At 42.6% G+C, this 16,049-nt stretch overlaps 1 protein-coding gene across 7 annotated transcripts in view; it reads left to right on the forward strand.

The window, feature by feature from the left end:
• IKZF3 (IKAROS family zinc finger 3) overlaps positions 1 to 16,049 on the forward strand; it is a 53,726-nt gene that overhangs the window by 22,121 nt on the left and 15,556 nt on the right. For 5 of the 7 annotated variants that reach the window (XM_040087254.1, XM_040087253.2, XM_040087259.2 and 2 more), the window contains 2 exons: positions 1,753 to 1,806; positions 3,018 to 3,128. In XM_040087254.1, coding sequence (XP_039943188.1) covers positions 1,753 to 1,806; positions 3,018 to 3,128 — 165 coding nt within the window. The remainder of the gene's footprint in view (positions 1 to 1,752; positions 1,807 to 3,017; positions 3,129 to 16,049) is intronic. The other 2 variants (XM_040087255.2, XM_040087257.1) reach the window with 1 other exon arrangement.

Genomic DNA, 16,049 nt, shown 5'->3' on the forward strand with positions numbered 1-16,049 from the left:
AGCCGTCATGTAGGGGTTGCAGTTCTTTCTTTCGTGACCTCCTGGGAGCTCAGGGGAATGCAGAATTGCTGCTGAGGTTTCAGCGGCACCTTGGAGCTTCAGCCTGGGGCTTTGAGCCCCATCACCCAAATGGAGCAACTGTGCAGGGAGTCTGAATGCAATTAAAACCAAAATCAAGTGTTACAGAATAAGGGAGATTTCATTTAATTATGTGAAGAATTACAAGGGTTTGTGTAACTGAAGTGTCTGGCTTCATGGAATCACAGAATGTCTGGGGATGGAAGAGCATTAAATCTCAGCCAGTTCCACCCCCTGCCATGGGCAAGGTCACCTTCCACTATCCCAGGCTGCTCCAAGCCCCATCCAGCCCAGCCTTGAACACTTCCAGGGATGCGGCAGCTACAGCTTCTCTGAGCAACTTATTGCGGTGTAAAGTTAAAATCAATATCAGAGAAAATTTTGTTAATTTACCCAGAATTTACTGATGTTTTCTCATGATTATTTGCTGTATAAATTGGTCCATTTGCATCTTTTACCTCAATTTTCCTGGCATAATAAAATGCAAAAGAGAAATTAAAAGCTATAACAATACAGTTCTGTGACCTTTCTTATTTATTTCAAAATATCAATTCAGTAAATATCTGAACATTTTGTCATTTAATTCTGTGACTATCTTTATGATGCAAGGCCTTTATTTTGTTGCACAAATTATCCCCCCCTCTATTCATGCAGTTTTTTTGGAGTACCTCTTCTGATACCATGCTGCCTCGCTGGAGAGTTACCAGAGCTTTATATTTTAACGTTGCAGAGACCACAAAAAAGTTCCATATGCAGAGGAGGTAAAGACAGATAATTATGGGGTAAATGTCACCCGTGGTTAACACCTCATGCCTGCTGCCTGGGTGTTTCTGTTATGTAACTGCCAGGAAGAAATTTTCCCGGTCCAGAAATTATTATTTTTTTACGTTCAAAGCTGATAAAAGATGTTATGGCATGTAAAAAATAAAGAAGGGGGGAAAGCTACAGGAAAGAAAGGAGGAAGGAAGCAGGTGACTGTGTCTGTGTTGAGAACTCAGCCTCCTAACAATGAAATCTCAAGGCAGGGAGGCCTTGAGTAAAAACATAACGGGACAGCTCAGGTCTGTGCCTCCAGTTCAACTCAACAGCTGAACTTTGTGCACTGGAGTGGGCAATGGGAATCCCTGCAGCTTTGTGCTGGCTTCAGAGCTCTGCTGAGCCCCCAGCACGCTGGGAAGCCAGGCTGCACGGGTAGTCCTCCGAAAAATTGTTAAAATTCCTAGCATTTGATCCCTTTTGGAATTTCTCATTGGGAATTAGACTTGCATTCCCATGAAAACCAAGCAGATCTTGTGAAGATAATGGGGGTTTCCCTCTGTATTGGAAAAAGAATGTAAAAATATCTTTGTGCTTTAGAGAAATTAACTTCCTACAGAGTTACTATGGCTGCGCTGTGCTCAGAGTACTCGATGAGTAAATCACAAGCATAAGGTACTCTGTTCTGTAATTTCTGAAGTTAGAAAATCATACTTAATCCCTTTTCTGGGCACAGACGGGTGCTCAGGATATAAAGAAGTGAAGCAAGATACTAACTTGCTTTTAATTTCTTTGAGATGGTTTTCTTTTTCAATTTTACTTTCAGCCAAGAAAACAGGAATTTATAAGATCGTAACAACTGTGTCGTGACCTCTTCTAAATGTTAGAGACCTCAGGCTGCTTTTCTGTCTTTTGCAGATTCACAGCCTGGGATGGACCTCAGTAACCCTCAGGAACAGCCCATAGCTGCAGGTACTGTGCTGCTCAATTCTGCTTTTCCACCCTCTCTTGACAATTTTACATTTTAATGGAGAAAAAGATGTGAATTGCAGCTGGTTTAGGGTCCCGGGACACTGAATAACAGAGTCAAAGAGGGGCATTAAAGGCAAAAAAAGAGTAAATTTTAGAGATGAAATTAAACTGGGAAGTTCAGTATAACATTGGAAAATTAGAGTGAAGTGGGGAAAAAAAGACTGTGTAGAAGGAAAGGAAATATTTTCAGGAGAAAGCTGGAAGTTTTGATTAGGGAAGCAAGAATAATGCAATTCTCTTGGTTGACTGCCTTTCTGAAAATATGAAAACAAACCTCCTGAGTTGGTTTGACAAGTGTTTCACTTTCTTGTTAATCAAAAAGTCGAGCTTCTTTCCAGCTCCAATGTAATATTTAGCTTGAGAAGGATTGGGTGTGCTGCCATCCAGCTGTCAGTAAGTTAAAAATTTTACTAGGAATTTCACAGTATTACTGTAAATTTAAAAAATTCTCATAATATTTGAAAGAAAATACTGTCTGGGCTTTTTTTAATGAAATATTGATCTGAAATTTACAGAAATACACATCATATGGAGCTAATCTGCATCATGGGGTTAATGAAAGAGGCTCTATTTGAAACGCTTCACCCGAATAAATTTCACTACAGTTAAAAAAAGTGTCTTTATTTCCGAGGAGAGAGGCTGGGATCTCTGGGATGCTGATCTGCATGATAATGTTGATATTTAAAAATACACACGTGGAATAAGCAGAGAAGTACAAGTGGGTTCAAAGAGCCCTTGATTACATGTGCTTGAGCAGTCTTCTGGCCTGAGGCCAGAATGATTAATATTTTGCCCAAAAGAACAAAGTGGAGCTGTGATTCCTTTGCCTTGCTGCAAGGAGCTCCATCCCTGCTCACAGAAGTTGTCAGAGCACCTGTGATAAAGTTAGATATACTGGATTTTATCCCTGCTGTCATTTAGAACAACCTCTGGAATATTTGGATCTGAGCAAAAGCTGAAAATGGGTTCCAGGTGTGTGAGAGAGTTTGTGTAGGATTTTGGGAATTAAAATCATTCCCCAAAACACAACCAGTGCATCTGTAGAAATAACTTTGTGGGTACCGTCAGCAGGGATGTGTGCAGGTGCTTTCTTTGAGGGAATCACCTGGAAATATTCTTGGAGAATAAATAGTTAATTTTTTTTCCCCCAGAAGAACATGAGGATTTGACAGACTGTAATCTGAACAAATCCCAGGAAATGGAAAGCATGGATAATGTGGAAGAAATGAAGGAACACAATCAGTCTAATGAAGAAGCAGGAGGTAAAGTAGAGTTGGATAAATAATGGTTGTATTTTGTCTATTAATTAATCTCATTATGCTGTGAGAGAACGCCTTTAAAAGGAGAAGCACTACAATTAATTCGGAGCATTCCAACACACTCTAAAGAGGAGCAACACTTTTCCATCAGGGAACCTCACGTGCAGTTTGCCAAGGTCAGTTTTACAGCATCTATGAAATATGGATGGGAAGATAAAAGAGCAAGTGCATCTGGTGAGCCTTCAATGTGTGTGCAACAAATTCCTAAGAGCAGTTTGCATAGGCAAATCCCATGTTAGGACTGCAATTTTTATTAATGCTGCTAAGTACTTTCATACCTAAAAAATAACTTGATAATTTATTCAATTTTTTTGAAAGAAAGAACAAGTTACCTCAAATTCACAGGATCACTCAGACCTGTAAAATTTAAAACTGTAGCAGCGATGCTGCGGGTGGAAGGAAGGTTGGTCAATTTTCCATGTTTATTGTTGAAGAAAATAAGCTTCCTACAGGTCTGAGAGAAAACAGGGATTATTTAAAATAGTAAATGAATATGTACTGCCTTTAAAAACCAGCAGGCCCTCTTCATTTACAGAGAGAAGATAACAGCAGCAGCTCCTGAAACTTGGCAGTCTTACAGCCCTCAGAGCTCAGGGGTTTACATGTGTCTATGACATAGATGTCAAGTTTCTTCCGTGCACTAGAAGCTCCTAAACTGAAATCTCAGCATTAACAACAGTTCCTGCCCATGATCTGGGAGAGTTCATCCGTGCTAGGGCCTCAGCCACAACCAGTGAGCAGCGTGCCTGGTGGAGGATGTGGGGCACGTGCCCTGGGGTCAGCACACAGGGTGTTACCAGTTTCACAGGGCCTTTCTGTGCCACGGCTCCATGGCAGCACAGCAGCCCCAAGGGGAATTACGCCTGTGGCTTCGGGTTGGAGTTTGAGGTAGAGTTTGTATCACGTGAATCAAGTAAATCACGAAAGAATTATGTGTTTTGGCTGTGCGAGTAGCTTTGGTTGTTCCCTCAAACATTAATGGGATTATTTTGCAGAGGTTATGCGTCTGCATTATTAAAGACCAAATGTTTTTATTGGTTAACAAATTGCAAGCAAACATGAAACACTCAAGGGAGTGGCGAGATGAATCTCGCTCAAGGATCTACAGTGCCAGTATGTGGAACTCTGCTTGTGTCTGCCCTTTCTGGACAATTTATGGAGAGACATCACACAGGTTTTCTGACCAAATTTGGGTGTCTTGGATTAGGATGAAAAGCCACGTGTCTCCAGAGCAGCTGCTACTTAGCAGGAGTCTGCAGTTGAGATTAGCTCATTACAAATATCTGCAATATAGAGCCTGCCTTGGGCAGGTGAGTTCTGCTCTGCTTACCCTAAATACAGAAGTTTAATAGAATAGACAGAATATGGAAGACTTGAGCATTTTCTACATCCAAGGCAGCTGATCTCTCAGATCCCACAGGACATAAAATATTCACAGCCATGCTCCAGCTGTTTGTCCACCCCTTGCACCAATTCCACTCTCACTACCTCACTTCTCGCTGCGCTTTCCCAATGTCCCAGCCCCTCACTCCTCCTGCTCACTGAGCTGTGGGTGCAGAAAGCCAGGACAGGGTTTGTTTCACAAACCCCTCAGCACTGAGAGGAGTTGCTGGAGTTTCTTCCCACCTTCTCATTCCAGGAGCCAAGTCCATACTGCTCATATGCATTGTCCAGGCATGAAGCAATTCCTTTTCCTGTTCTCTGCCTGCCCTGTGCCTGCAGCACCATTTCTCACCCTCTTTTCCATACATTTAAGTCAGCAGCAACTTGGACACGTGAGAGATTGTGTCGGTACTGCTCTCACCATTCATTTTTTACGTTGCTGCTGATCTCGAAAAGTCTCTTTACCATTTGTTCTGGAATGCAAACACTGAAAATTTACATCTCAAAGACAATGCTATAAATATCAATAAAACATCATTCCCCTCCAGCAGCCTCCCTTACCATTAGAGCTCATTCATTATAAAGTGAATGTGAACCTTCAGTACCACAGTGATCCATTCCTTGCTGCTCACTGTAGGAATAAAGCCACGACTGGAAGGAGAAAGCAGCTTTAAATGCACAAAAAAGGTACCTCCAGCATCTCCGTGTAAAATGACACAAAATAAAATATACATTGTGTTTGCTTCAGTGCTTCACACGCTGTTCTCTGCAGTCATTCTGATACCGGAAGCACAATAAATCTTAAATATTTAAGCATGCAGTTCTAGTACTCCAGGCCATGCAATGATCAGTAGGTACACTTAAATTTCCTTCCAACAACACCAGTTCCATTGTTGTTGGAGACTGAAATTCACAAATAATCTCAGCTTTCATGTCATGCCCTCTATAAAATAGCAGCAGCTCTGTTAGTCCCTGAGCAGACCTCGTGGGTCAGTAACTACTGTCTGACTTCTATAAATGAAACCACATTCTCACAGTGCTGTCCTGGTGGGAGGATTATCTTTTGGGGATCACTAACCCTGGTAAAAATGAATATATAATATTCTCCAGGATCACCGAATAGAGATATCATCAGTATTGGTGATGGCTTTTGGGAAATGGCTTTTTTGTCCTGCCTACACCTGAAAAACCTATTGGTTAATAAGGAAAAAACACCTCCATTTCTTTATTTAGCACATGGATACGATATCAAATCTAAATAGAAATAATGAAAAAATGTTTATGTGGTTCTCATAAATGTTAATCATGTTTGTGAGCGAGCAATTCCACTCCAGCACCTTCCCAATTCATCGCTGATGACAGCCTGCGACACAGAAACCTCTCCTTTTTCTCTCCTGAACCCCCGCATGATCCGTGCCCCCGGGGTTTGTTCCATCTGCTGAAGGCCATCATGGGAACATGAGGCCACTGACTCATGGAGAGAGATCAGGCCTTCGATAACCTGCTTTCCACTGCCTTAGTATGTCTGTAACATGTTTTTCTACAGCACAATTATGTCTGGGTTGTTTATGTCTTGTCAGCCGTCCGCAGTCAGTAGGAATCTTCCAGTTTCTTGGCCTGCATGTTTTTGTGACTCTTGCATTATTCATGGGAGACACTGTGAGTATGTTGTGGGGAATTATTCCGAGGCTTTGAGCAGAGGCTGGACCTGCTTAAATCTAGATGTTGTGTGACTTGATTTGGTGGAGCCTTTTATGCTAGAAGTGGTGCTGGAATCCTTTCAAAAGCTGACATACTGTTCATAAAACCACTAAATTAATGTATAGGTCTGCAACACCATCACGGGGGCTCATTTGGTATTAAAAAATTCCACTTTTCCAGCAAACAGTTCCGTATTTGTACTTCTCTAAGCCTGTGCAAACACAGCAGATGATGGTGTTTTCACGTGTGTCCTGACACAGGTGAGATGCCACTCCACAGAAACAACTCCACTTGTCCTATTCCACCCCCCTGTTAAACAGGCTTCCGTGATGATCAGTGCTAAGTATCGGGCAAACAATTAGGCAGCAGGCTATAGTAAAATGGTAATTAAAAGCTTGATGGGGAAGAAGGAAAAAAAAAAAAAGAAACAAAACCCCCTTTTCTTGCCTCAAGGGACTGGAAGCTGCACGCTGTGGTGCACATGGTGTATGCTTGCCTGCAACCATAAAAATACACCGTTCCCATGGTGCTTCCTGTGTCTAGTCTGAAAAGAGACAAGCAATGAGAGCAGGGGGGAAGCGCTTGATTTCCCCTGTTTCTTTATGTGCCCCCACCACTGTTACCTTTGGTGGCCAAAGCTGACGCATCTTTAATTTAAAAATTAAATTTAAAAAGCCGCGCTCTTTCCTCTGGGAGTCGAAGTCAAGCACGAATGTTTAATTATGTCTTAATTCTCTCAGCTGTTGAGGCAGACAAGTTTTGGGGTGTTATGAATGTCAGCGAGCTTTCATGGTTGTGAGCTAAAAAGAGATAAAAGCCACATTTGTGGTTTATGGATGTTAATTGCTGCTGCACTGAGGTGTGTGAGGGGGGCGGTTGAAAGGCTGGAGTGAGGCAGGAGAGGTGACAGAGCCTTGCTGGGGCGCTCAGCGAGGTTCCAGCGGTGCTGCAAGAACACACGCTTATCTGCCTGGAAAGGAAGTGCCGTTTTTTATCAGAATATTACATCTCCCAAGCCCAGCTCGAGCCCCGGCGCTCATGGGACTCGGGGTTATCTCGCAACATCAGCAGAAGTTCACTGCAAGGGGATTTCTGTAGTGTTAAACCCAGCAAGGAGCCTGTGCTGAACGGGTCAGGCTTCTCTGGGGGCTCTTCTGGGAGTGAAAGCTGCGTTTCCCTTATCAACAAACGATCCTCTTGACTTTGGTTGAACTCTTCAGACTGTGCCGTCAGCGGCAGGAATGCTGCCAGGCACGCTCGGTGACATCAACGGGGCGGTGGTGTCACCCAGCCTGTAAATGATTGACATCAGCCGGACTATCCTGAGCACTCAGCACTGACACAGACACTCGGATACTCTGATTGCCTGGAGATAATCAGAAAGTGCAGCTATTTCTCATTCTAATTAACCCATTATAGTGATTAGAAAATAGCATTTACTTTTGAAATATCCTGACTCCCAGTGGAAGCTCTCAGACAGAACAAGGGCTGGAAAGAGGATGGATGCAATAGATGATGGGCTTCATTCCATAACTTTTAAAACTCCTTTTTTTTTTTTTTTTTTTTTTTTCTCACTGGTTCTACAATGTGTATCTTGGATCCATACAAAATAATTCCCTGAAATTACAGGTGAGATAAATATTTATTCATTTGGCATCGAAATTAAATCTAGTCCAAGACAAATGGGTTGTGATCCCTCCCCACTCCCTCCAGCAGAAAATAAGTGATGCAGAAAATGGCCCTGGAAACTCAAATCACGTGTTGTTGTAGGAAATAATCCATTTTTGGAAATACGTATTGGTGAAAAGGAAATCAGTTAATGGGGATGAGTCACATTTTGCCCCCAAACCAGGTTGCTCATTTGGCACGAAATGGGGGTTGAGGGGACAGGTTCACTGTGCTGCTGGAAAAGTATGGGGAAAGGAAAACAAATCCACAGAAGTCAAAACTTTGCTAAAATATTTACAAATAGTTCCCCGAGCATTGGAACTGATGGCTCTTGTGTCTCACTGAAGACTGACTTTTAACTGAACCATGCGGAGTTTTCACCTCATGCTCGGTGCCCGTTTCACCTGGGGCTCCCCGGGCAGGCTTTGCCGTGTCCTCAGCGCCTTCTCCCATCACGCTGCATTCGCTCCAGTTCTCGTTCCGGCTTTAGTTCCTTCTCCTGCTCTGCAGGAGCCTTAGGAACTTTGCAAATTCGCTGTACTCCCGCGGAGCAGCGTGTGGCTGCGCTCACCTGCCGTGAGTGCCAGCAGCGCTCCTCTCCTGCCTCTCCTGGTGCAGGAGCTCCACCTCCAGGAGCGGCTCTGGGAGCTGCAGGTGCTCCAGCACGGGAGCTTTGAGTAATCCCGGTCTTCCAGGGAGGGTTGGATTTGTTGTGCAGGTCTGAATCGCAGAGTCCTGGGAGCGTTTAGGCTGGGAAAGAGCTGTGAGCTCAGTGTTACTGAGGGAACACCGAGTGGATGCACTCGCTTCTCTACAAGACTATGCTAAAAGTAAACTACAGATATTTGATTAAAGAACCTCAAATAGATGACACAGGTGTAATATAAATTTCAAGTCAAGATTACTTACTACTGGAATTTTTTTTATAGTTCAGTCCAATCAGTGTACTGTTTAAGGTGTTCAAGGACATCTGAACCTCAGCCTATATGTGTTAAAATTCTTCAGGTATTTATCACAGATTTCCCCATTCTTCGTATTGTTCTATCCTATTTTCCCCCAGTATTTAATTTTTCTTACAGGAATATATTGAATTGTCAAGAAGGGTCCTGGGAGATCAATTTACAAAGATTAAACGAAATTATACTTTGAATTTCTCAGGTTTGAAGTTCATTTGAAGCGCAGTTGACCAGAGTCGACCGTGCCTGAGTGGTCACATTAGTGATTGGTCCCTTGATATAAGTAATGCCAGCGATTATCTGAATTTAACATGTGGCCTTTCTCAGTCTGACTGTTGGGTCCAGATGTTCTCTGATTAACTGTCTCATTGAAGTCTGATTTAACGGTTGTGATTGTATCTGCCTTGCTGGACTTCAGGAATTGTAATTTTAGAAATGTTTTCTCTGGGTGATGGTATCTTAACGGCAAAGGAAGGGAAGAGTTTGTGCAGTTTCATTTTTTCTATGTTTTTTTTTGTAAGAGGGAGACTTTAAAGGTATTCAAATCTGAAAGGATAACGTTAACAGGTGTCAAAATTAAAACAAATTTCATCTGGGACAGGTGTTGGAAAACCTGGGCCCTGCAGGCCTGAGGATGTGGGATGGTGTTTCCTCTGTGTTCCCCTCTAGCACCAGGGGTGTAGAAAGTTGAATAAAAATGGCAAATTATTGCCGCTTTTTAAAATCAAACAACCAAAATAAAATCCCATGGTAGCTTCAGCATACAGTAGCCATAGTTTTCCAGCCCCTAGTCCAATTTGTCCCAGGGAAGGTGATTCTGCTTCCCCAAATTCTGTTTGTAGTTTCGGTTAAGAGCATTTAAATGCAGTTAAATGAAGTTAAATTCCATTTCCTTCTCTAAACCCAACCCTGCACAGTGTTGCAGTTTGTTCTGTTTTACTCCAGCTTTGGGGATGCTCAGTTTTGGGGAACATTTCTCTTTTACCCCTATTTCTGTTGGTATAACTTCAACATAATTTGGAAACCTTTTGAATGAAAGTCCTAGAAAAACACTAGAGTATGACTGGACAGAAAATTACAACAGAGGGGAAATACTGTGTGTGAAATCATAGATTTCCACAGGAATATTAAACTTTATAAGAAAAATCATTGTTTTAAGTAAGATGCTTTGGGAACCAGTTACATAATTCAAGTTTCCTGACTCACATGAGCTCAGAAACAATGTGTGTTGTTTGGTTGGTGTTATTTTGTAATTAATTATACAACTAGATAAATTACATTATGCTTTAATGATAGAGAGGCACTGGTATTAATGAAGTAGAAAATACACATCTGAGCACTTGGAAAATGATGCCTGGCTGATTTTTTTTTATTTTCCTTCCAATTCTCAGTGCTGCATTTCAATTTGATTTGTTTCTATTTTTGTTACAAGTCACAATAAAACCAAGGAGACTCATTACCATTGAGCCTGCACTCCACAAAGGGGAATGATGAAAGTTTCTCTCCTATATTTAGAAGTGAAATTTCCACCAGGTGCATTCTGCACTGGGTCAATTAGGAATTACCACTCATATCTGCTTTATAAAGTATTTAAACAAAACAAGTACTAGGCTTTTGGTATGAAAATGACTACTGAACAACAGTATTAAGAAAATACTAAAAGCCACAAAGATAAAATAAACACAAAGCCAATATGTCCAATTAAAAATGCAATATTTGGGACACAAAAAGGGACCCAAGGAAGGGGACAGGCCCAGTGTCTGCATCCTGCAAGGGCATTTCTTGTCACCATGTCCTGGCTGGGGTGGTTGCCTCTGCTGTCTGGCTGGAAGTTAATTCTGCTGTGAGGTGATTGCTCTTTCCTTGTTGGCAAACAATGACCTCATAAAAGCTGTTGGGAAAAAGGGAGCCCAGGCTGGAGTCAGAGGGAAAACAAACCAGGGTGGGCCCAAAAGGCTTGAAATTGTTTCCCTTCCCTAGATTGATATCTGCAGTGGGGTAGAAGAAAAAAACATGGAGAAAAGTTGTCTTAATTCTGATAGTGTTGCCTCATTAAAAAAAAGATAAAAATCTCATGTTGCTATTTGTCACTTCACATTTTATAATTCCCCATTAGTTACAGTCTCCAAATTCTCAGTATATACATGTAATTGTTTCCTTCTTGTTTGAGGAAAAAAACTTAGGCATAGCATTGTTTATTTTAATTATTTTCCCCTGGTTTATAATTACTATGGGACGTACTACTCTCTTTATTCACTAAGGAATATGGAAATTTTTTATTGATGACTTCTCTTTGCCCTGAGTGCGTTGATTCCATTGCTCAGGTGTTTCTCACAAACGTGCAGGAGTCTGTCTTGCCTTTGGAAACTCCGCTGACTTTTTCAGCTTCGCCACTCTCTGCCTCAGGCTGGGTTAGGTACAGGAGTCTCGTTCTGGGAGGGGAGCAGCTCTGGCATGTGTCTGTAGGGTTTTGTGGGGATAACGGTGATGAATCATCAGTTAATACCTGTCAAACCCAGGTAGTCACAAGAACCCTTCAATATGCCCCATATCGACTCCCTTCTTGTTCCTCGGCATCTGAATCCCATTAACAGCTGTCAAAACCTGGTAAACTATTTATATGCTTTCACAATTTGTTTAATTGGATAGTTAGGAAATGGCATACAAGAAAAGCTTTCCTTTTTCCTTTTTTTTTTTTTTTTTTTTTTTCCTTTAGTCTGGCTGAACATCTGTAGCATTAGGGGCTCATTATCTCTGAATTGGCACAGCAAATCAGCAGCATCATTAAAATGCCACATTAAGATGATTAAGTTTCTTTGTTACCCAGTTGACTTTTTGCATGTGCTGAGGATTTCACGATTATGACCCCACTCCTTGTAAAACACTTGAGCTACATCACCCTTTCCTGCCGTTGTCTTTAATGGCTTCTGGTTTTTATTCCTCGTGCTTTTCCGATCGCTCCTGGTAAACTTTGCTTAACAACAGGACAAAACTTATGTTCTCTCCTCTGTATTTGATGCCAGAGTCGCAGATTAAATGGAGAATTTGGGGGGTTTCCTTCTGAAACTTCCTCCTAGAGAAAACAGATCGATTCAGAAACCCTCCAACTTGCCCTAATTATTTGGCTCTCTTGACTTTTTTATTTCTGCATTTTCAGCCGGGAGGAGAGAGATTGTGTGGACATGTCAGAGCAGTCATCCAGTATCTGAAGGGACCTAAAAGAAAGCAGAGAGGGGCTCTGCTTCAGGAACAGGAGTGACAGGACAAGAGGGAATGGTTTGAAACAGAAAAAGGGGAATTCTTGTTGGATTTATGGGAGAAATCCCTCCCTGTGAGGGTGAGGAGGCTCTGGCACAGAGAAGCTGTGGCTGCCCCATCCCTGGGAGTGTCCAAGGCTGGGCTGGACAGGGCTTGGACCAACCTGGGAGAGTGGAAGGTGTCCCTGCCCAGGGCACAGGGTGGGACTGGATGAGCTTTAATATCCTTCCAACACAAACCCTTTGTGATTCTATCATTTTATAGAGCACACACAAGCACTGTTTGGGTGGTGACTCAGTCTGAAGTTGCCACCGCAGCTTTATTTTGGATTTTTTCCAGAACCCATTGTTTTTACAGTGTTTCAGGTGAAACAAAAATATTACTCTGGAGTATGTCTTTCATCTTGTAATCATCTCCCCAGGAAATGAAACCATGTGTATCAGCCTTAACGCATCACACCAGCACTTTGTTCTGTAAAAGCTGCAGCTTTTTTTTCTCAGTGTATATTAACTCCATGAACTGCCTCAAGAAAAATAGTTCCCTGGCTTGGACTCCATGAATGCTTTTTTTTTTTTTTTTTTTTCCTCTTACAACCTCTTTACTTGCCTAATAGAAGAGATGATAGCACTTATTTTTTCCACTGTGGGAACTTTGCTAGTGTTTTTAAGGATAATTGTGTTTTTCCTTAGTTAAATTTCCCTATTCTACATGAAGTCACAGCTTCCTTCCTCTTGATTAAGGCAGACCAGCCTGGAAACTCCCTGATCTAATAAAATATGTTGATATGATTTTTAGTGGCAGATACAAACCTTCCACACAGCTGCCAATCAATCTCCTGATCACATGGCATTTCCTGTGCATGCCAGTGCAGAGAAAAGTCTGGGCTGAAAAATTAAACTGGTGGCTCCAGACTCTGCAATCACTTGGGTAATTTTAGTCCAACCTCTACCAAGCCATGTTTTGCTCAGACTGCTTTGCACCAAAGCTGTCTCCTGTCTGCCTGTCAGGAGGTGAAACAGCCCCTAAACCATAACAGGTGAAAAAATCCCAACGCTTCTAATTCATATTTGGGTTAAAAAAAGCCTCTTCCCTTGTGCCTTCTCCTGGTCCCAGTCATCAGAAGGTGGATTTTTCTGTGGAAGTCCTTCAAATACCTACAGGAAAACACTTAAATTTTGGATGCCTTGGACAGCTGAAGCAGCTCCTGGTTTTCACAGAGGCAGTGAGGGAAAAGCCTTGATCAAAACTCAGGTGCACCTTCCTCTGTTATTACAAAGAAACACAAACCTTATGTGCGGTATGGAAACTGCAGAGGTGATTATTTTCCATAGTGGAATCATAAAATTATTTGTCCTGTCTGCACCAGTCCCCCAGGACGGGCCATGGGGGGCTCCAACCAGCGCCCATGCCGTGCCACACAGAGCCTGGCACAGCTCTGGAGCTCGAAAGAGCAGCAAATGGCACAGAAGCCTCTGCTGGAGGTCACAGCTTGGCCTCCACTGCTGAACAACGGCGAGTGATGCAGATAAAAGGTGAGACGTTAAGTAGAAAGTGGGAATTGAAATTGTTTCTGAAAGAACCAACAAGGTGCAGCTGCACCGGGTACTTCCTTTTAGCACGCTGGGCAGGATGTAGCAAATTATTTTGGAACGGCCTCCTTTTGAGAGGGAAAAAAACAACCAACCAACCAACCAAAAAAGCTTTTTTTTTTTTTCCCCCCTGGGAAAGGGATGGGTGTTGAAATCTGCTTTCATCACCTGGCAATCATTTTTCCTTGGAATGATGGAAATGGTTGTATAAACTAATTTTGAAGGAATCTTGATAGCAAGATCACCCTCATACCCTTGGACATGTAGTTGGCAGCAGAAGGCACCTGCAGAGGAAGTTGTTTCTGCAGAAGCAGGAATCCAGGGGGTGTGAAGCAGAGTTGGCACTGAAGGATCCACAAAGAAAAACAGCCCAGTTTTGGATAAATCTGGAGCTCCCTGTGACCCTCTGAGCAAACACCTAAACCCACCTGAGCTCATCCAGGACTGGGGCAGCGAGTCCCAACAGCAAAATCTAAATATTATCCAGGAGAGGGGATAAAAAACCAGAGTATGGGAGAAAATCCCTGTTCTTCCATCAATATTCCCATCCAAGGAGAGCACAACAGGGATCTTCATGTTTTCCACACTACTGTGGGGTCTCGTGTAGGACAAAGAAACCATCACCCACCTATTTCTCCCAGCTCAGTCTGAAGTCAGACAGATTGGCAGGGCTTAATGCAATCAATTAGGACAGAGGAGTGATTTTCTCCCAAAATGTAGCTGAAAATTTTGATTTCATGAAAGTTTAGGTTGCCAGATCTTTCTTTTTCAACGTTGCTTTTATGTTGCCACCTCATTTTCACTACCACCCATTGTTTGTTCTCGGCATTTGATGTGGTTTATTACTCAGAACTGGAGCTAATACATATTCAGCAGTTCATGTTCTGTACTTTGGAGAAAGGACAAGTGATTCAGTGCCAGATTGAACTGTCTAACCCTCGGCTGGAGGGAGGAGCAGGTGGCCAGGGAACAAGGCTTTCAAACAGGAAGCCATGTGGTGCATCTCGTGGTGTTGTCTTCACTCGGTACCTTGAGGCACAGCTTGAGTTTCAACCTTTGTCTCTTGTCAGAGAACCATGGAATGGCTTGGGTTGGAAGGACCTTCAAGCTCATCCAGTCCCGCCCCCTGCCCTGGGCAGGGACATCTTCCCCTACCCCAGGTTGCTCCAAGCCCCCTCCAATCTGGCCTTGGACATTTCCAGGGATGGGGCAGCCACAGCTTCTCTGGGCATCCTCTGCCAGGGCCTCCCCATCCTCACAAGGAGAAATCTCTTCCATATACCCGGCCTCAATCTTCCCTCTTTCACCTTAAAGCCATTCCCTGTTGTCCTCTCACTCCAGCTCATGTTTAATTGTCCCTCTCTGGCTCCCTTGTGACCCCTACAGACGCTGGAAGGTGCTGAGATGTCTCCACACAACCTTCTCTTCTCCAGGCTGAACAGCCCCAACTTTCTCAGACAGCTTTAATCAGAAAAAAAGCTATCCTGACAATCATTAAGGATTTTAATGGGAAGTGCTGGAAGTGTTGGAGTTAATTGTGGGAAGGAAATTCACCACCTTAAGTTGGGAATCATCAGCTGTTTATACAGCGCTTGCATTTTTGCTCTGTTAGTAAATCATTAGCTGCCTGTTACATCCACCTTTGTCACGGAGCTGCATTCATTTAGGCAAAGCCTTTGGATTCCTCTGGACTTGCTACAGGTCCAGGAGCCTGTTTGAAGACCATGGATGCTGATCTTCAGGAGGGGGGTCAGATTTTTTGCCACATCCTCACAAAATTACTTCAGGCAAATCTTTTGGCGTTTCTGGGATACATTTATTTATCAGGAAGCCCTTAGCCTGCCACTGGTAGTTTTACTCACGTAGTAAATCAAGGTCATCAACTGCTCCTCACACGTCTGAGAGCTATGGATAAAAACTCTGATTCGCAAGTGAAAATTAGGATTACTGATTAGGCTTAACAAGGGAGAATCTATCCCATGCGAGAACTGGGAGTCCTACACTGATCAGATATATTTCCTAGGCTTGTTCCAAGCACCAGAAGTTCCACAAATTAAAAGTTTTAAGATATAATTTCTCTTTTTAATTTGTGTCTTTCTGTATTTCCAATTCACAGAAGCAAGCTGAAATGCTGATTTCTATAAAAATAATAATTGTGAGTGGTGTGAAAAAGTGTTTTCTTTTGAATCCTGGCTAGTAATTTCAGGAGACGTTTGTACTGTATTATACTTTCATAATCTGTAGAAGGAAATTCTCCATCAAAAATAATTACCGAGCAGGTTATCACTTTCAAGGGTAATCTCACTGTG

The sequence above is a fragment of the Hirundo rustica genome, chromosome 27 (assembly GCF_015227805.2).
Source record: "Hirundo rustica isolate bHirRus1 chromosome 27, bHirRus1.pri.v3, whole genome shotgun sequence".
In the NCBI taxonomy this organism is placed as follows: domain Eukaryota; kingdom Metazoa; phylum Chordata; class Aves; order Passeriformes; family Hirundinidae; genus Hirundo; species Hirundo rustica.